Here is a 21,496-nt window from a genome sequence, read left to right as displayed (position 1 = left end):
TAAATAAATAAAAATATATGCTTATTTAAAGTGACATGACATCTCATCGCATATCATTGTGTGACAGAATGTTATAAAAAAATATATACATACATATATAACAATGAATAGACAAATAAATGCCAAAGAAATATATAGTAAAAAATATGAAATGAATATAATAAATAAAAATAAAAATAATAAATATAAATAGAACAGAACAGCGCCCACATAGAACGACAAAATCCATCCGGTGCCCAAACGTCCGCGCTCCCTGGGTTGAGGGCTTGAGGCCGGTCAGTTCGTATTTTCATTTTTATTTTTATTATTATTATTACTATTATTATTATTATTATTATTATTTTTATTTATTATTTATTATATTCATTTCATATTTTTTACTATATATTTCTTTGGCATTTATTTGTCTATTCATTGTTATATATGTATGTATATATTTTTTTATAACATTCTGTCACACAATGATATGCGATGAGATGTCATGTCACTTTAAATAAGCATATATTTTTATTTATTTATATTTGTTATTTTTATTTTTATTTTATTTATTTATTTATATTTATATTTGTATTTGTATTTTCATTTTATTTCATTTTATCTGGATATTTATCCTAATATTATTTAATACTATAAGTTATCATATGACACTTTTTAGGATTCACACATTTCTACACCACTCACTTCACTTACAATGTTACACCCTCGATCAACATTCCACACACACCGGAGCTGTTTTATAATAACATCACAACAATTTATTGTATTTTTATCACTATTGTATTAAAAACCATTGTACAACCAAACGTAACCCACCTCCAAGGAGGGAACGCGGTCTTACTCAGACTATGTATACCGCCAGCTTCACTCCAGAGTCACATTCCTCTGAAGAAGCATAGAGCGAAACCGGTCAGGAATAAACTCAGTAACTCGGAACTAGACCCGTGACTTCTTTTTCCACCTTCATCAACTTGTCATAATGTACCAACATATATATATATATATATATATATATATATATAAATATATATATATGCTAATAAGAACACGGGTACGTGTGTTCACTTATCAAAAGTAGACCACTTGGAAAAAGAAACCAACGTAGCAGCGCGCTTTCGTATATTACATCTTCAGTGCAACAAGATGCACAGATGTAATATACGAAAGCGCTCTGCTTCGTTAGTTTCTTTTTCCAAGTGGTCTACTTTGTATATATATATATATGTATATATATGTGTGTGTGTGTGTATATATATATATATATGTGTGTGTGTGGAAAAGGTGGTAGAGAAACGCAGATTAGAGCGAGGAACTATATTCCTGACGTTTCGACTACAAGTCTTCTTCAGAGTGACAGACAACGTGTGTGTACAGCATATATATTCTCCATATGGCTCATCAGGCTGGACGTTTCAGAATGCCGCATGCTGATTGGCCCGATACACCCTCCTCCATAACCAATCTGGCGGCTGCAAATGACAGGCTAACGAATCCTTCTCTGTGGTTATGACCTTTCCCAGTGTTATGCATGCGGACTCGACCAGCTTTCTCATTCTTCTCTCAAGCCCGGTCCAGATTGGGCGTGCCTCTTCCCATTCTGGTGTTCTCGCTCTAACCCGCGTTTCTCTACCACCTTTTCCACTCATCTGTCTTACCTTCATAACAATGTATATATATGTATATATACAGTATATATATATATATATATATATATATATATATATATATATATATGTACGTGTGTGTGTGTGTGTGTGTGTGTGTGTATACATTTATATATATATATATATATATATATATATATATATATATATATATATATATACTGTATATACACATATATATCAGAGGGGGACTATGACGTGACACATAGGTAAGATGAAAAATCCCACTGTCGGAGAAAGTAAACGGACGAAGAATAGAATTAACTCTATATTTCGACCACTCTCTGTTGATAATATCGATTTGAATCTACCCTTTTCTTGAACTTGTAGTCGTCCCTCAACACGTACGGGCGAGCACCTCAGCAACACATCATTCTTGTCCTTGTAGTCGTCCCTCTCCTTCACTAGCTCGTCTTTGTACCGGCGTGGGGAATTGCGCCCACTACGTTGTCCCGTATGTTGCTTAGAGTTCGTGAGTAATTGCTTGCGTTTTCCTTGCAGGCGTTGCAGGCGATGGATGCCTAACTGTACCAATTCTCTTCACACGAGTAAGCACGTATCGTTGCACTAAATTTTTTAGGTGTAGGCTTCTTTAGTTGCGTGCGTTGAGTGCTTCTCTTCGGAGAAAGTTCTTCCAAAGAAACCCCCGAAAGAACCTACGTCAGCCTTGCATTGATGTAGTGATTTTAGTGTAGTGATCTTAAAATTTATATTTAAGATCCTCCCCAGAGGGCATGATCTTACATTCATGAACCATTTTAATTTTCTCCTCCTCCACCCATTCACCAATCATATTCTTTGTTTCAAGTCTTTACGGCAATATTTCTTACTAAGAATAATCTCGAGTCTCTGCATAATTCTCACTTAGGTTACAAAGGAATGTCATATCAGTAATATGTGAATGTATATTCCAGTTCACGGGCCTAGCTATTGAATTACCTACACAAAGTGGACTCAGGAAAGTCGCAGTGTTGTTATTTACAAACAATATTACCTACACAATGCGGAGAAGCAGACTCAGGCAGCTCGTTCGGGATGTCATTAACAAACCTACCTACCTACAAAATGCAACAACCCATCTTCTGCCATCTTTTCTAGTAGCCTATTACAGCTTAAAAATGTAAATTTGAATTCTGCGACCCGCTAACGGAAATATCTAATGTCAGTAGACACTGGTTTTTGTCTATTGTTTGGGGGCAGTCAAACATTGTTCCTGTTTTTAGAAAGGGAGATAAATAATCGATATGCAGCTAAAGGCCAATTAGTTTGACATCAGTTATATGTAAAATACTTGAATCAGTAATAGCTAATAGTATCAGTGATCACATCGAGACATAATTTGATTCGTGATTCACAGCATGGGTTCTCCAAGGATAAGTTATGTATGACTAATTTTCTATCGTTTTACACTAGAGTATACAAGGCGTCAGATAACAATGACAGTTAAAATATTATTTACCTTGACTTTAGGAAAGCATTTGACAAGGTGTCCCAGAAGAGACTACTGAGTCAAGTCCCATGGCATGGAAGGAAAAGTGTATGAATGGATTAGAGCTTGGATCAGTAACAGAAAACAACAGGTCACAATAAACGGTGTAAAATCCAAGTGGGGGAAGTGTTTCTAGTGGAGTTCCCCAGGGCTCGGTTATGGGTCCCTTATTGTTCATTATGAATATAAAGGAGTTGGACAATGGGGTTAATAGTGATGCTAGTAAGTTTGCGGACGACACTAAAATAAGACGTCTAATTAGGTCAGGAGAAGATGCCGAGATCTTACTTGTTCGCATGATCGGTAAAATGGGAAATGGACTTTAATATATCAAAGTGCAGCATATTAGACGTGGGATTACTCAACCCCAAAAGCAGATGTAGCTTAGATCAAGGTAAAACGAATACTATAAGGTACGTTGAGTACCCCCCCCCCCCCTCCGCGCACCTCCACCGCGACGTCATAGGAAATTCAGAGGGGAAGAGAAAGAGTGAGAGGGGGAAGAAAATGTAAAGTTGAAAGAAAACCACCTGTATGTATGGTAAACTTTAAAACTACACTATGATGTTAACATAATACTGAAATTACTCCGTATCACTTTCTTATCCTCAAATTATCAGTATCTGAGATATGAACGCCAGAAAAGTTATAAAAAAAATTCCGTGCTTTCATATTAGGTGGATTATATTAATATGACGAGTTATTAGATGGGATGACATGTCAATTTATATGTTTATCGGGTAGATGAGGAAGATATTATACTGTTGATACACACTAACTCTCTGAATATAAACCCAGAAGTAATGACACATAAAAGCATCATATGGTTTTTATTATATTACATTTTGGATTTGCGTGGATTTCCATATCTCCTCAAGCGTGGGTTTAATATGTAGACCTTTATCTCCACCAAGCTCAGTTATGTTTTAACCGGATTCTTTAGTCTGTTTATTTGCAATTGAATGAAAATTTCAGGAAATGTTGCTAATATATAGTTACTTTCAAAATGACGACTGCATACATAGCCAGATGACCGAGTATTGTGTGTGCCACATAATTCAATCCATTTCTAAGTTCTTTATCTTTGGGTAGTGAAAAGAAATGTATATTTTTATCACCTTTCAGTCTAACGGCATTGTACTTCTGCACTATACAAACTGTTGGCATTTTTCTATGTTATTTGTCTACCTTAGCTACCCCTTTAATCAGAAGATGGAGCTTCGCTCCACACACTGGTGTGTGAGTGACTGACAGCTCTCGACCCGCGGAACCCTGGTCTCGATATTTCCGTTGACGTCATCATCTACCTGCGCAGTGGAGAGGTTTTCTGGCTTCCCCCCCCCTGCTAACGTACCTTATAGTATTCGTTTTAACATGGCTTAGATAACACATTTTTAGAGAAAAGTGAGTACGAGAGAGACTTGGGAGTTCTAGCGCATTAGCGCCAAGAATATATAGCTTACAGAGCATCAGGTTTCATTGCTAGGAGGATGACGTATAGAAGTACAGATGTAATTATCAAACTCTATCTGGTGCTAATTAGACCCATCCTTGACTATGTGGTACAGTTTTGGTCTCTGTCCTGTAGAATTGATATAAATTCACTAGAATCAGTACAGAGGAGAGTGACCAAAATGATGAATGGGCTTAGAAATTTACTTTACGAGGAGAGGTTTGGACATCTTAACTTACACTCTGGAAAAACGCAGTGTAGAGTGATCTAATAGAGTTGTTCAAGTGGATCAAAGGCTTTAACAAGGGTGATACAATCAAGCTATTTTTATACATTTTTTCGTAATCATGTAAGTAAAGTGTTATTTTTATTTTTAGCGTTTTTCTCTCCTCCACCAGTAGAAAGTAGAGTCTTTATATTAGTAAACTTAAAAAAAGGTCATAATGGTAACGGTATAAGCGCCCAGAGTGAAAGTAACAGATATGACACCACGCTACCCGTAGCGGGAGAGTTTGTCCATGCTACCTGTCCAGGGTTAACAAGGGTGATACAATCAAGGTCATCATATTAAGACAAATTTAGATTTAAGAAGGAAATAGGTAAGAACTAGTTTACCAATAGGGTGGTCAATGAATGGAATAGATTTAGTAACCCTGTAGTAGTGATAGCTGAAAATATCGGTTGTTTTAAGAAACGGTTAGACAACGTTATGAATAAGGATGACAGGTGGTAATGGACATGGAGCTACCTAGCGGAGACCTTATGGTCTCCTGCAGTGTCCTTTATATTCTTATGCTCTTATAGTTTTTGACGATATTCTATTGATGATCTTTCTAAGTTCCGCTTCTTGTAGCTCACTTGTTTGTCGGAAGCTGATATACACATAGGTGAAATTAAAAATTGTCAGCAAGGTTATGTAACACGGATATTTTGGTGAGAAATTTTTAAAGTTATACTTGTAAATACTGAATTCTGTCTCGAAATTATTTCAGGCTACTCTATGTATATGCATAAATACTTTTTGATTTTGTCATAGAATTTAAGTTTGGCGCAGTATAGTATATGTTGTGTTGCTGTTTACATTTATTCTGAAGCGAAATCAGATTTTTTTTTTCTCTACGTTGTATAATATCTTCGTATGTTAGATGGGAAAGAGAAACCCTTGTCTAGAGGTCTGAGGAATTGCTGAACTATAAATCTTTACAGTTATGCGTTTATTAAGCTCTAATATGAAACTTGGGTTGTCTGATAGCTTGTCGGCCAGCTCGGTATCTCTCTAACTCGGGACATTGCCAAATTGGCCCATCGGCTGCTCGAGACGGCATCTTTTGTTATAAAAGGTGCGAAGGTTGAAGAAATTAAAGTATGATAAATTCGTCTACTCTAACCAAACTGTGGTGGTCCGACTTTGTCGAGTAGATGGGCTAAGTTGGTGATGGGTCGAGTTGACTCCAATTCAGTACAATTTGAATATTATAATATACCTTATCGGCTTATGGGACAGGAATCCAGGAGGTCCTGTCAGGAAACAAATGCTTCCCTCAACTTGCGCAGCACAAAACGAATTATTTTACAACAAATATGGGTAAATTCTTAGTTGTGCACACCTATGTGATATAGCAATAGAAAATTAATTATTAATTCTTGTAAATTATAGTAGATCGAGGTAATGTGCGATTTTCTTGGTGGAAATCAATAACAAAAAAGTTCCAAAAACCAATTTACCAACACACGAAGTCGCAGTGGCTGAATGATACACTGTGTTTGTTTTGATAGATGCCGAGGTCAAAGGAGCTAGTCTATTCTAACCTAAGCTATCCTACCTAACCTATCCTATGGAATCTAACCTATATTTAGTAATCCTGTCCTTCAAATTCTAAAGATCATCCTGGTCATCGTCATCATGAATGTTGACAGCCCGATTATTATTGTACCTTGGGTGAATAATAGATGATGGCAGAACCCCATGTTCTCTCATAAAGTCCAAGGAAGCCCTAGTGTCTTCGTAACAGCATTTATCAACACCACCAGGAGTTGGAGAATACCTGGTCCACAACATGAAAGCTATCATCTGCATGTGACTGGACTGGCATGGCGTCTGGACCATATCGTAGTGGTTTCATTCGTTAGTAAATTTGGTTGTAACAAGATATTTTGTTATTTCATTTCTGCCAATAAAATTGCATATTACGTTTATGTATTATAATTTACAAAATTAATGTTTAATTTCTAATGCTATATTGCATAGGTATGTACAACTAAAATAATACCCAAATATGTTCTAGAAGAGATCCTCATTATTGATAATTGAGGAAATGAATACGTATCATTCTGAACATTCTGATTCAGTTTTCTTTCCCAAACAAGTGCCCCCCCGCTCCCCCTAGAATCTCAATGAGATTTTTATTTCTTTAAGTGGTAGGGAGCTTAGTATGTTGACTTGTCTGGCAAGAAAATATAAAAATGTATGCTTATGAAGATTATTTTAAGATAAGGCACCTAAATTCAGTAGAATAAGCATCAAAGTTTTTAATTTAAGATTTGGCACCTGGATGAAACACAAAAAGCACCTATGCTCCTGTTAATGATGCACAAGGTAGCCTTTTAAAGATAAAAAAAAGTATTTTAAGATGTTAAGGAAATTTTTAATTTATGGCAGAGTTAAAGAATAAGTTAATTATATTGTCCAGGTATATGATTGTATAAGCTTTGAAATGAAATAGATGAGGTCAGCTTAATTTGATGTACATTATAACTAAGTTTTCAAAAAAGAAAAGAAAAATAGCACCTGAAGTATTAACATCTCAATAATAAGCACCTCAGTTGGTTTATCTAGAATTGAAAGGCTTTTGGAAAAAGCAAGCTCAAAATATTAAATTTGAAAATGAAAGAAACACAGTTCTTTAAAATAGAAACAAACTTTGCTATGGCATTACATGTTATTTTGCAGGAAAATCCCTTGTGACTAAATTAATCTATGCACCTCACTACACTATTCATTCTCCTGTGAAAAATATCCAGTTATTAGCTATTTTGATGTGATCTGACTTATTTCAACCTTTCAAAATGCCATCTGCTAAACACTTTTTTTATTTATTTATTTTTTATTTTTTTTTTTTTTTTAGAAGTGCACACCAACACGATATAGTAATAGAAGACTAAATTAAAATTTTGTAAATTATAATACATCAATGTAAAATATGTTATTCTTGGCAGAAGACAGGGGTGAATGGAGAATGGTTGTATATGGATGATGTTGTGATGCATGAGGTGGAATGGATGGGGGAATGGGGGGTAAGGTAGTGTGTGTGAGCAAAAATTTTGACGCAGCCCGAAGGGATTTCTCCCTGTCCTCTCCTTTATATGTGGGGGACGGAGAGGGAGGGTCGCCAATTTAATGAAGCAGCCTTGCTGTGGATGTGCTGTGTCCTGTGACACTGCTTCTGACCCAGGGCAGTGGACAGGGTGCTGGGATGACCCATCATCTAGGAGGTGCTAAGATGGGAGGGAGGGTGGAGGGGTGTGGAGTGTTTTCGGGGATGGAATGGGTGGGAATGATTTTATGCCTTGTCCTCTTTGGCTACCTCCCTGGTAAGGGGAAAAAAGCCTTGGTATATGTATGTATGTAAAAGTTGTGGGATTGGGAGCTTTGTATGTTGCTTTGTCTGACAAGACAATATGAAACTCTTACTTTTTGGGATCATTTATAAAAGCTGAGGCACTTAATTTATTCAATAGAATAAGCACCAGAGTTTTCAATTAAAGATTTGGCACTTGGTTGAAACAGTAAAATCTCCTATACTGTGTTAATGATACACAATGTAGCCTTTAGATAAGAAAAATATTTTAAGATGTTAAGGAAAATTTCAATTCATGACAAAGATTTAAAGGAGAATTTAATTATATTGTTCAGCTATATGGTCATATAAACTTTGAAATGAGTTAGATTAGGTTATTTTAATTTGTTATAGATTATAACTAAGTTGTGAATAATAAAATCAGCACTTGAGATGTTAACTACTCAAGATGAAGCACCTGTCTTTTAATCATTTTAAGAAAAGGCACCTCAATTGGTTTATCTTGAATTGATATGCACTAGGAAAAAGCAAACCCAAATTATTCATTTTAAAAATGAAAGATGCAAGTCCTTAAAATAGGAACAAACTTTATGATGTCACATATTGCTCAGGAAAATCCCTTGCAGACAAATCTATACAGTACTCCTGGCTACATGATCAATTTTCCTGTGATAAATATCCACATTTATTGGCTAGGTCAAGGCCTGGCACTTATTTTTCCACAGGACCCATTTGTAATTTGGTATATTTCCAACCAGATCCCTTCATTGTTAATAAATAAGAGAAAACTCCCCGTTTGGAGTTTATCTTTCCTGCATCAAGTCCTCCTTTTGTAGCCTACCCAAACCAAAAGGTTACACTGCATGTGAAAGGTGTTACTTGAATCCATTTTCCCAAACCACATTTGGACATTGAAAGTGTCAGTGATGGGTTTGAATATGGTGAAGGGAGGATTTTATCACTGAACATTTGAAAATAGAAATATTTGCAGCAAACACTTTGTAGGTGAATCTGCACCTACTGACGACTACTCGCATCCAATCCTGCCTTCTCAAGCCCAGAGGAGGTTAGTCCATCAAGCACTGGAACAGGACAGTGTTGTTCAATCCCAAATCAAATATTGTTTATTCATTCAGCGTCAACTACAGAGCCTGACAGGCTTAAGCCAAGTCCACACTGCTTCATGCAGAACTGCATGCAGCAGGTGGTGGTGTTGAAAGTTGAGCTGTCCACACTGAATGGGCATAAGGAAAGAATGCTAGTTTCACAGATGCAGTTCTTATTTATATCATTGGATAGCTCATATCATTCTGAGTGTTTTGAACCCCATAAAAAAACACCACTAATTACTAGTAGCATCAGTAGTAATTTAATTTTTTTTTTGTGTGTGATTTTTTACAAGAGAATAGCACAACTACACCTAACCTATAAACTCTTGCAAAAATGTTGTGCTGGGAGCAGTGAAAGCATAAAGTTCTGTTGTCTGCAGTGCCTACAATTTTTCATTTTGGCATATTTTTATTAAAGAAAAATGTGTAAATATAAAGTTGTATGCCAAAATATAAAGTTGTATGCCAGTCTCACAGGTGCAATTCTTATGTATATCAATATAAAGTGTATTTTTGGTGGGGGGGCTGCCACACCTAACCTGTCATTTTTAAAGTCACGGTTCAGGGTAACTCCTCATATCATCAAGGCTTGCACTTATGTCACCTTGCCCTTGATGTCCTATAAAGAGGGATGCTGCTTCATTAACCATAAAGTATTGGGTATGGCTTCTCAACCAATCAATGGGGCTAGTTAGCAGAAGTGACTATGATAGAGAGGAAAACTTTCCATCTTTTGGTCTTGTTTCAGGAATAAACTCAAGTCTAAGACTCCAGTGTTTCCTATTCCACTTAATATATGAAATAATGCAAATCATGGTACTTACATATAGAAATTGGTTAAAATGAATATCCCTTCCTCTGTATCACCTTCTGGAGACGTCCTGGAACTGATAGTGCAAGGGAGGTTCTGGAGGATTGTTTCAGGAATGGAGGCCCAGAGCTGGCGAATAGCGGATTCCAACCGTGGCACTGATGAGGTGTCCATGTCAGGTAATTTTCTTTTCATTAAACCCCAAAGGTTTTCTATCGGGTTAATATCGGGACTGTTACCTGGCCAGTCTTTAATATAACTCACTTTGCAGTCTCTTAGCCAGTCTGTCACAAGTTTGGCCATGTGAGCAGGTGCTCCATCCTGCATAAAAACCTTGGCCTTGGTCTCCTCAAAGCAGTCAGGAAGATAGTCAGCCAATAACTACAGATAGTTATACTGATGTACTTTTTCATTAGCAGGGAGTACAACCAGCTTGCCAACACCATAATACGTAAATCCTGCCCAAACCATAAGCGAGGCAGGGTGCTTGACGACCTTGTTCGTGAACCGAGGTTTCAAGGGGTCATCACCAGGCTTGTGGTAGACCTTGGCTGCTGGGGTGCCAGTCACTGTGAAAGTCGATTCATCACTCCAGAAGACTGTTTTCCACTGTTCATATGTCCATGTTGAATATTTCTTGGCAAATTTTAGATGTTTAACAACTTGCCGACGAGTAACCCAAGGAGTAGTGCGGTATGAAGTGCCTTATGGTCCGAAAAATACGGTAGGTAAATACAATTAGGTAAAATACATACACATATATAAGTATGTATATATATATATATATATTATATATATATATATATATATATGTGAATAAGTCACAAAAAACACGTGATTCACGAAATGTGTAATAAAACCACTTGGAAAATAAAATGAAAGGTGACTGAACATTTTCGTCTATTTAAGACATTTTCAAACGAGAAAATGTTTTAAATAGATGATAACGTTCAGTCTCCTTTCATTCTATTTTCCAAGTGGTTTTATTACACATATATGTATGTATATATATATATATATATATATACACACATATATATATATATATATATATTTATATAAATATATATATATATATATTGATTTAAACTATGACAAATGTAACTGAAGGTGGAGAAAGTATACAAGGAATAATGGAAGAATTTTACTGCCTTAACGTTTCGACCCTTAGGGTCTTGATCACAAAGCATAACACAAAAGTACAACATGGACATTTTATACACACGCATGTCACCTCACAGGGTGCTTAGGAAAGGTTGTCGTGCTCAGAACATTTGTCCGTTTGTTTTCATCAACTACCAATAAACTTGTAGCTCTTGCCAAGCATATAAAACCATCTCTATGGTTGATGTTATTATTAGTATTGATATAGGCTGCTTCAATTGTTTTTCTTAATTTCTTCGTTGAACCTTTATTATAGTTGTATTGTCCCAGTTCGGAAGGTGGTCATGTGTATCTATGTGTCTTACTATGGAATTAGAAAGCTTGTGGGTTCTTACATCATTTTTGTGTCCATATAATCTTTTTTCTAATCCACGACCTGTTTCCCCAAAATATGAAGATGGGCAATTTCTACAAGGTATCTTATAGACAATACTATTTGCATTCATATGGTTATAATTACGCATTACTAAATGTCCCACTTTGTTACCTGATGTTCTCGCTATCTTTATATCTGCTTTTAAGAGAACGCTGTCTAGAGTTGAATTAATGCTGGAATTTGGGACTGTGATATACCGTGTTTCTTTGTTGCAATTATTTATATCTTTACTCTTCTTATTCATTTCCTTTGCTTTCTTTTTTAATTTAAGTAGAAGACCTTTGGGATATCTTAATTTGCTGAAAGTTTTTGTGATGTGATCTAGTTCGTCTTCTAAGGAAGAAGCCAACTATTATATCTGTTTTAGTCCTAATATTGTGTCCTGAATAGAAATGTATATAATCTTCTTTAATAGTGGGTTTGCGGTATACCGAAAACTTTACATTGCTGTTTGTTCTGTGTATGACAGTATCTAAAAATGGTAATTTTCTGTTGTTCTCTACTTCTGCTGTAAATTGTATGTTACTATTTACGTTGTTTAATCTTTTTAATCTATTTTTAATATTAGTTTATTTTGGTACAATAACAACACTGTCATCAACATACCTTAACCAAACGCTGTTTCTACCCATTATTGATATATGATTTTCAGTTTCAAGCATTTCCATTTATAAGTTGGCTAACACAGCAGAGAGGGGACTACCCATGGCTAAGCCAGAATGTTGTCTATATTCAACATCATTGAAAGTAAAAGCACCAAAACCTACACAAACAGAAATTAAATCAAGGTAATCTGTTTTGGGGATAAGTAAATCTTCATTATTCAAATTGTTTACCACTCACTCAACAGCTTTAAGAGCACCATTTATCGAAACACGGGTAAACAGCGAAGGGACATCATAGCTGGCTAATATTTTGTTGTTCAAGTCCAAATCCTTTAACCTGTTAATTAGACCTGAAGAGTTTTGTAGGTGAGCATCACTGATAGAACCTAATGTTTTGGATAAGGGTTTAGCTAAACATTTGGCTAACCTATGTGGAGCACTATTGACACCTGATGTAATAGGACGCATGGGAATTCCTGTTTTGTGGATTTTTTGTAAGCCATGCATTCTGGGTGGTATAGGTGCTTCTTCTAATAGATGTAATAATTTCTTCCCTTTGTCTGATTTCTTTAAGATTTTCCTTGCTTTTGTTGTAAACTTATCACTTTCACTTACAGTGTATCCAACATATTTTTCCTCATATATTTCACTGTCACTGAGCAAATTTAACATTTTATTATTCAAATAAGTAAAGTTTCACTGTCACTGAGCAAATTTAACATTTTATTATTCAAATAAATAAAGAAAACACATTAAAGTTACTAGTGCAGATAAAGGCGGTGGCATAGTAGTGATCAACCAGCAAGATTACAATAATAAAATGTTGAATTTGCTCAGTGACAGTGAAACTTATGAGGAAAAATATGTTGGATACACTGTAAGTGAAAGTGATAAGTTTACAACAAAAGCAAGGAAAATCTTAAAGAAATCAAAGGGAAGAAATTATCATATCTATTAGAAGAAGCACCTATACCACCCAGAATGCATGGCTTAAATTTGAGTGTTCAGGTTGATTGGTAGCAGACATTGTAGGCCTGCTACCGTATTACATAAGAAGAATAGACACATTTGGTATTTCCTTTGAGTGTATCTTTAATTTAAATTGACAGCTAATCCTTTATTACCTTGGTATCCCATAGTCATCTCTGTGAGAAATCATGAAGGAATTCAGAAGACTAAGTTCTTATGAGCCATTGTGGATAGGATTAAATCGAATCCTAGTCATGTTTTGAAACCTTTACCACATCTTAGCTAGAAGTCTTTCAGCAAATGTGGTCTTGCAAACTTTGCTGGGGCTCTTCTATTGTGGAACATTATTAAGGGTGATATTATAGATCAGCAGCTGTATCCTGTTTGGATAAGGAACATCAGTTCCCTTTTATAAGGTATTGGGTATGTGGCACTAGAGATCAACCCAATCCCCCCCTTTTTTTCAGGACATGAATACCCATGAAGCTCTGAGTAGATAAGTTATGCCATAAGTATATAATATAAAGATCTCAACACAAGACTAATGCTATAGTAGATAAGATGCCCAAGACAGATGAAAAGCCATTTGTGATGCAAGTTTCTCAAAAATATATAGTCTCAAAATACACTTGAAGAACCAGACAAGGAAAAAAGGTTTTACAGTGTGAATTTTGCATTGCAGGTTTCTCACAAAAGAGCAGATTCTAAATGCATGTGATGACTGACACAGTAGAGAATCCTTTCCAGTGTGACCCATGTGATGCAGGTTTCTCACTAAAGGAAAAGCTCAAAAGGCATAACATGACCCACACAGGAGATAAGCCCTTCCAGTGTGACCTATGTGATGCAGCTTTCTCCCAAAAGGGTGATCTCAAAAGGCATGTGATGACCCACACGGGAGAGAAGCCTTTCCAGTGTGAACTATGTGATGCAGCATTCTCACAAAAGAGTAATCTCAAAAGGCATGTGATGACCCACACTGGAGAGAAGTCTATCCATTGTGACCTATGTGATGCAGCTTTCAGAAAAAAGGGAGATCTCAAAAGCCATGTGATGACTCACACTGGAAAGAAGCCTTTCCAGTGTGGTGTATGTGATGCATCTTTCTCCCAAAAGGGTCATCTCAAAGACCATATGATGACCCACACAGGAGAGAAGCCTTTCCAATGTGAACTATGTGATGCAGCTTTCTCACAAAAGGGTACTCTCAAAAAGCATGTGATGATCCACACTGGAGAGAAACCTTTCCAGTGTGACTTATGTGATGCAACTTTCAGACACAAGGGTGATCTCAAAATCCATATGATGACCCACACAGGAGAGAAACCTTTCCATTGTGACGTATGTAATGCAGTTTTCAGAAGGAAGCAACAACTCAAAAACCATGTAAAGACCCACACAGGAGAGAAGCCTTTCCAGTGTGACCTATGTGATGCAGCCTTCTCCCGAAAGGGTCATCTCAAAGGCCATATGATGACTCACACAGGAGAGAAGCCATTCCAGTGTGAACTATGTGATGCAGCCTTCTCACAAAAGGGTAATCTCACAAACCATATGATGACTCATACAGGAGAGAAGCCTTTCCAGTGTGAACTATGTGATGCAGCCTTCTCACTAAAGGGTAATCTCACAAACCATATGATGACCCACACAGGAGAAAAGCCCTTCCAGTGTGACCTATGTGATGCAGCTTTCTCCCGAAAGGGTCATCTCAAAGACCATATGATGACTCATACAGGAGAGAAGCCTTTCCAGTGTAACCTATGTGATGCAGCCTTCTCCCGAAAGGGTCATCTCACAAGTCATATGATGACTCACACAGGAGAGAAGCCTTTCTAGTGTGAACTATGTGATGCAGCCTTCTCACTAAAGGGTAATTTTACAAACCATGTGATGACCCACACAGGAGAGAAGCCTTTCCAGTGTGACCTATGTGATGCAGCCTTCTCACAAAAGGGTAATCTCACAAACCATGTGATGACCCACACAGGAGAAAAGCCCCTCCAGTGTGACCTCTGTGATGCAGCTTTCTCACAAAAGGGATATCTCAAAAAGCATGTGATGACCCATACAGGAGAGAAACCTTTCCAGTGTGGCCTATGTGATGCAGCATTCTCACAAAAGAGTCATCTCAAAAGGCATGTGATGACCCACACAAGGTAGAAGCCTTTTACAAAGTGATCTTTGTGATGGAACCTTCTCACCTAAGGGTCATCTCAAAAGCCATGTGATGACCCACAAAGGAGAAAAGACTGTTCGGTGTGGCATATGTGATGTAGCTTTCTCAAAAATGGGTACTCTCAAAAGCCCTTTGATGATCCACACAGGAGAGAAGCCTTTCCAGTGTGGCCTGTTTGATGTAGCTTTCTCACAAAAGAGTGGTCTCAAAATCCATATGATGACCCACACAGGAGAGAAGCCTTTCCAGCGTGGCCTATGTGATATAGTTTTCTCAAAAGAAGTTTCTCTCAGAAGCCATGTGATGGCCCAGACTGAAGAGAAGCCTTACCATTGTGGCTTATGTGATGCAGTTTTTGTTCAAAACAGAAATCTTAAAGCTCATATGATGACCCACAAAGGAGAGAAGCCTTTTAAGTGTGATCAGTGTGATGCCGCTTTCGTATAAAACAGTTGTCTTAAAGTTATAAACGATTACAAAGGTGGAGCATGCCGACAGGAGACCTTTTGATCCATATCTAGGTCGGATGCGAAAAAAAATCATATTAATAATAAAATAATAGATAAAAACTATGATAATGTAAATAACAAATAAAATACATAAATGCATAGGTATAGTTAAATAATAAACAAACATGTAAATAGTAAATAATAAATAATAAATTGACATATAACTAATAATAAATGAAAATCAGACAGACAAATGATAACAAAACAAAAACAAATAATATAAGATAAATTATAATCATTACAGCATCTTACTTAGGTATTTATCTAAATGATCCTTAAAGCTTCGAACTGAACTACATTGCACTACCTGTGCAGGAAGTTTATTCCATTCATTAACTACAAGGTTGGCAAAGTTGTTTCTACCTACTTCCAAATTGAATCTATTTCCGGACAGTTTGAGACCATTGTTTCTTGTCTGATTCTCATTCAATGTAAAAATTTGGTCACTTTTGATGTCAATTCCCTTTAGAATTTTAAAGACCTGTATCAAGTCACCTCTGAGTCTACGCTTTTTTAGGGAAAACAGATTCATATGTTTTAGTCGATTTTCGTATGATTTATTTTTGATATTTGGAATCAGTTTTGTGGCTCGCCGTTGTACTTTTTCCAGTCTGTCAATGTCTTTAATGAGATTTAGTGATCATACGGATACAGCATATTCCAAATGTGGACAAACTAACGACTTATATAGCTTGTTAATGAGTGATGTACTTTTGAAATCAAAAGATCGCGCAATCAGTCCTAGAATCATATTTGCTTTCTCAGAGGCTGAAATACACTGCTTGGATCATTTCAGATCGTTACTGATAATTACCCTGAGATCTTTTTCACTATTCACTTTTGTTAACGAATTTCCAAATAACTTGTAATCATACATACTGTTATTTTTACCTATGTGCATTACCTTGCATTTACTTGTGTTAAATTTCATTAGCCACTTTTCAGACCATTGCTGTAATTGATCTAAATCTTCTTGAATATCTAATTGGTTTGAGTGATCATTTGCCACTCCGCACAGTTTTGTATCATCAGCAAATTTGGAAACAGTAGATTTTAGTCCATGGTCTATATCATTTATATATACTATGAATAGAAGTGGCCCAAGAACGGAACCCTGAGGAACTCCACTTGCAACACTTTTCCATCCAGAAGTTTTTCCATTTAAAACAACTCTCTGTTTTCGACCATTCAACCAATTACTAGTCCAACCTAATAGGCTACCACTTATTCTATGCAAAGCTAATTTAGTAAGTAGTCTTTCGTGTGGGACGGTATCAAAAGCTTTTGCAAAGTCTAGATATACTAAATCTATATTGTTTCTTTTGTCATAATTTGAGATGACTGTGTTGTAGAATTCGAGTAAGTTAGTCACGCAAGAACGTTTCCATCTGAAACCATGCTGGCTATCATTTATCAAATGGTAACTTTCTAAATGATGTTCGATAGCATCTCTGATGATAGTTTCCATTATTTTTCCTACGATTGAAGTCAAACTTATAGGCCTATAGTTATTTGGTTTCTTTTTGTCACCTTTTTTGAATATGGGAGTAACGTTAGCTAGCTTCCATTCTCTTGGGACATCTCTGGATATGATGGATTTCTTGAAAATAATTTCTAATGGAACAACAATCTCATTTTTTATTTCCTTTAAGATTCTTGGATGCCAACCGTCAGGCCCTGGTGTTTTATTAACTTTGAGTTTGTCTATACACCTTTTAATTTTTTCTTTTGTTATATTTACCATAGTGAGTAAGTTTACCCTAGACTTTTCACAGGTTTCAGTTTGGAATTCACCTTGAGGTGTTTCGTTTACGAATACCGAGCTAAAACAATTGTTTAAGACATTACACATTCCTTCATTTGGAGAGCAGTCCTTCAGTGTGATAACTGCAGTGCAGCTTTTTCACAGAAGGGTAGTCGTGAAAGGCATGTGATGATCCACACAAGAGAGAAATCTTTTCAATATGGTAGTTGATGCAGCTTTCAGGAAAATATTCTCCCAAAATCCATGTGATGATTCCTAAAGGAGAGAAGCCTTACCTGTGTGACTTATACTGTACTGCTTTCTCATGAAATATTCATCTGAAGAATCATGTTATGACCCTTACTTAAAAGACATTTTCTTTTCAGTGTAAGAGAGGGAGCTTTCTTAGGTAACAATACTATTGCATTAAAACCATACTTAGTAGGGAAGCCTCAGTGTGACTTTTTTCTCTCTTCATCATTTGCATGTAAGAGTATCCTAAAGATAATTATTAGTGTTGTGGTCAGTGGTGTATCAACACTTCTATCCATGTGGTCACTATGAAATACCTGTCAAAAATTATATCATATCTCACATATTGGTCTAGTTAGTCAAGGTGAGTTCATATATGTATATTCTCAAGAATCATGATGCAATTTGATATGTCAAAAGGCCAATTTGATATATATATATATATAATGCTAAAATATCAATTCTCAGTTTCCAAGCTATGAAGTATATCTGCTATTACCAGTAACAGTAGTCAATCAGGTATTGTCTGTTTATTCATCTCCCTATAGTCAATAACTGGACATGCACCATCTGATTTTGGCACCAGAATTGATGGGAAGTTCCATTCACTTTGGGTGCTATGACATCCTGCGATAATGGTTCAGTGATCAATTTATCTACAATGGCTAGCTTGGAATGGGGTAGTCTGTAGGCAGGTATATAAATTGAGTCCTTGGTTTTAATTTGATCTGATGTTTTGAATCATTTTTTTTGCCCAAGGCATCCCCCAGTAATGCAATTGTTTTATTGTGCTTCACTAGCAATGCAATTAAACTTGATTCTAATTGAGGACAACAAGTAGACCCTAGTTGACTCTTATATTTTTCCCTCAAATGTTTCCTGAATTGAACAGATTGATAAAATTGGTGATTCCACCTCTTCAGGACTCTTATTCAAAATGTTAACATGTCTTTGACAGACTTGAAAACGTGCTATTTGTGTACTTTTTCTCATGGCTATGACTTTTTTCAGGTACGAATCATTAATATTTCACCTTTGTTCTTGTGTGTTTGATAAATTCCCAAGTCCAATTTTTTAATATATTCTAATTCAGTGGTTCCCAAACTGGGGTACCTGAGAAGGTCCTAGGGCGTCCGCGACACAATGGAAAAAAATGAACTCCAGAAAAAACTATATAATTATAAAGATATACAACACTGATTCTCTGTCATTATAGTGTCGGTGATATCGATATTTTGTTGTGCAATCAGCCAGCACTTCTCTATTACATTTTTATATCTGTCATAATATTTCATTTGTTTCTTTTTAATTACTATTTATATTCATTCAAGCTTTATTCTATGCTTACAGAAAGTGTGAACTGAAGATGGAAAAGTTTTTCAAACGAAAATCTACAAAATTTTGAAAATATTTCAAATGCTTATTTTTATACTTTCTTTGTGTAGGAATATGCAAATAGTAAATTTACTGCATTATAATCATGTAATGGGTATCTTGGTATGGTAATAATAACTTTTGATTGGCTGGGGGTCCTCGGATGGGACTTAAATATCTGGGGGGTCCTTGGCATGGTAAAGTTTGGGAACCTATGTTCTAATTGATTCTTAGATGGTTAAAATTTTGGAGTCTACAGTGACTTTTTTCAACTTCCCATATACACTGTTTATTTCTCTGGAGTGCAATAATGGGATTTCTTTAACATCTGAGTTATGGTCACTATGTGTGTCTTTTTCTTCCTCTTGTGATATCTGTTTTTGAATAGACAGATCTGCCTCGATACTATTCAGTCTAGCATTGCTATCTTCCTAATCTATTACAATAGGTTCTTTGGCTGTTCATGTTGGCATCCTGTGTCCTAAGTGTTTTTAATTTATGGGCTATTTATATTTTAATCAGTTCACATTATATAACTGTGGACGGGAGGATTGCCCAATATTTGGTGTACTGTAGTGTGATTATTGTTTGAGGGGGCAGATGAAAGAAGGATTGTGTAAACTGACCATTCTGATAGTATACAGTATTTGGTATTGTGAGGGAACACATGTAAATGAGGCACCACCAGCTTCATGATCTGAGAACTGTTTGCATTTGTTTAGAACTTTTAGGCTGTATTTATAAAACAAAATAAAATAATATTTGTTATACAACTAACAATATGTAATTAAGAAATATAAATTAGACTTTTGTAAAGATATCAAGAATACAATTAAATGCTGACAACTTGAATAGAATTTGTTTATCCTTATGGCAACTCAAGATTCTCCTTTGGTCTGCTTAGTACTATGAGGCTGCATTAAATCAATATGATATTTTTTAAAGTTACAAAATAAGTAAACTGCTTGTATCATGAATGTAAGTAATATGTTTTAGACATTAATAAAAAATGTATAATAAATGTTAAATGATTTTCAACTTGCATGAAATCCAAATGTATTGATGGTAAACTCTGACCTCAGTTAGTATACTTTTCTTGTTTAAGGTTTAACTGATACTTTATTAATTGTATAAGAAGAAACTGAGAGAGGAGTGGGAGGGAGTAAAGGATAGAGTAGAAATAGGAGTGGAGGAGGAATGGGGATGGTTCAAGGAGGGAGTCATAAGGTGTGCAAAAATGGTATGTGGAACAAGGAGGGCGGGAGGAAATAGAAGGAAGGGTAGTGGATGGTGGGATGAGGAAGCAAAGAAGGGTGTAGAAGAGAAGAAGCAGGCTTTCATAGATTGGTTACAAATTAGGACAAGGGAATTGTATGAGAGGTACAAAAAGAGAAGGGAGGTCAAGCATAAGATAAAGGAGGCAAAGAGGAGAGCAGATGTGAAATGGGGTAAGAGTATGACAGAAAATTTTGAAAGTAATAGAAATATGTTTTGGAAAGAAATTAAAAGAGGAAGAGGAGGCAAATCAAGTAGAGAAGAAAAGGTAAAAGGTGCAGATAAAGAGATGATAATGGAAGAGAAGGCAGTGAGAGGAAGGTGGGCAGAGTATTTTAGGGAGTTGCTAAATGTGAAGGAGGATAGGGAGGGAAAGGTAATTGCAGTGGGAAGCATTAAGAAAATGAGTGATGAGTAAGGAAAATGGAGGAGAAATAGGGAGAGATAAAGTGAAAGCTGTTAAGATGAGAGCAGGTAAGTCACCTGGTCTGGATGGATGCCATGCAGAATGCCTGAAAAAAGGAGGTAGAATGATGGTGGAGTGGCTGGTAAGGTTATATAATGTTTGTTTAAGTGAAGGTAGAGTGCTGGAGGAGTGCCTGTATAGTTCTGCTTTACAAGGGAAAGGGGGACAAGTGTGAGTGTAGTAGTTTCAGAGGGATCAGATTGTTGAATGTAGTTGGGAAGGCTTATGGGAGGGTTTTGATTGAGAGGATTAGGAGAGGAATAGAGGGAGTAATTGGTGAGGAACAGTATGGATTTAGGACAGGTAGGGGTTGTGAATATCAGATTTTTGTGGTAAGACAAATATGTGAGAAAGCTATAGGAAAAGGTAAGGATGTTTTTTGGGCTTTATGGATTTGGGAAATATGTGAGAAAGCTATAGGAAAAGGTAAGGATGTTTTTTGGGCTTTATGGATTTGGAAAAGGCTTACGATGGGGTAGACA

The 21,496-nt window shown here is 36.2% G+C and overlaps 2 protein-coding genes across 3 annotated transcripts in view; one reads left to right on the top strand and one right to left on the bottom strand.

Annotated features, from left to right (window-relative positions):
- Positions 1–21,496, bottom strand: part of LOC143031052 (BTB/POZ domain-containing protein 6-like) — a 246,509-nt gene that overhangs the window by 100,521 nt on the left and 124,492 nt on the right. The gene's annotated exons all lie outside the window — the stretch shown is intronic.
- LOC143031039 (uncharacterized) lies at positions 5,468–20,124 on the top strand. Of its 2 annotated transcripts, none has more exons than XR_012966973.1 (2): positions 5,468–5,536; positions 19,250–20,124. XR_012966973.1 is itself a non-coding variant. In XM_076194405.1 (2 exons), exon 2 carries the CDS (start codon positions 13,924–13,926, stop codon positions 15,052–15,054), a length of 1,131 nt encoding a protein of 376 aa, XP_076050520.1. In that variant the 5' UTR covers positions 5,468–5,536; positions 13,898–13,923; the 3' UTR covers positions 15,055–15,094. The 2 variants fall into 2 exon arrangements, 1 of the variants encoding a protein (XP_076050520.1); XM_076194405.1 differs by lacking the exon at positions 19,250–20,124 and adding an exon at positions 13,898–15,094.

This window comes from Oratosquilla oratoria, chromosome 12, assembly GCF_046742065.1.
Source record: "Oratosquilla oratoria isolate Oo_2021 chromosome 12, ASM4674206v1, whole genome shotgun sequence".
Classification (NCBI taxonomy): domain Eukaryota; kingdom Metazoa; phylum Arthropoda; class Malacostraca; order Stomatopoda; family Squillidae; genus Oratosquilla; species Oratosquilla oratoria.
The sequence above is the reverse complement of the archived record's forward strand: the minus strand, read 5'-3'. Positions and strand labels throughout refer to the sequence as shown.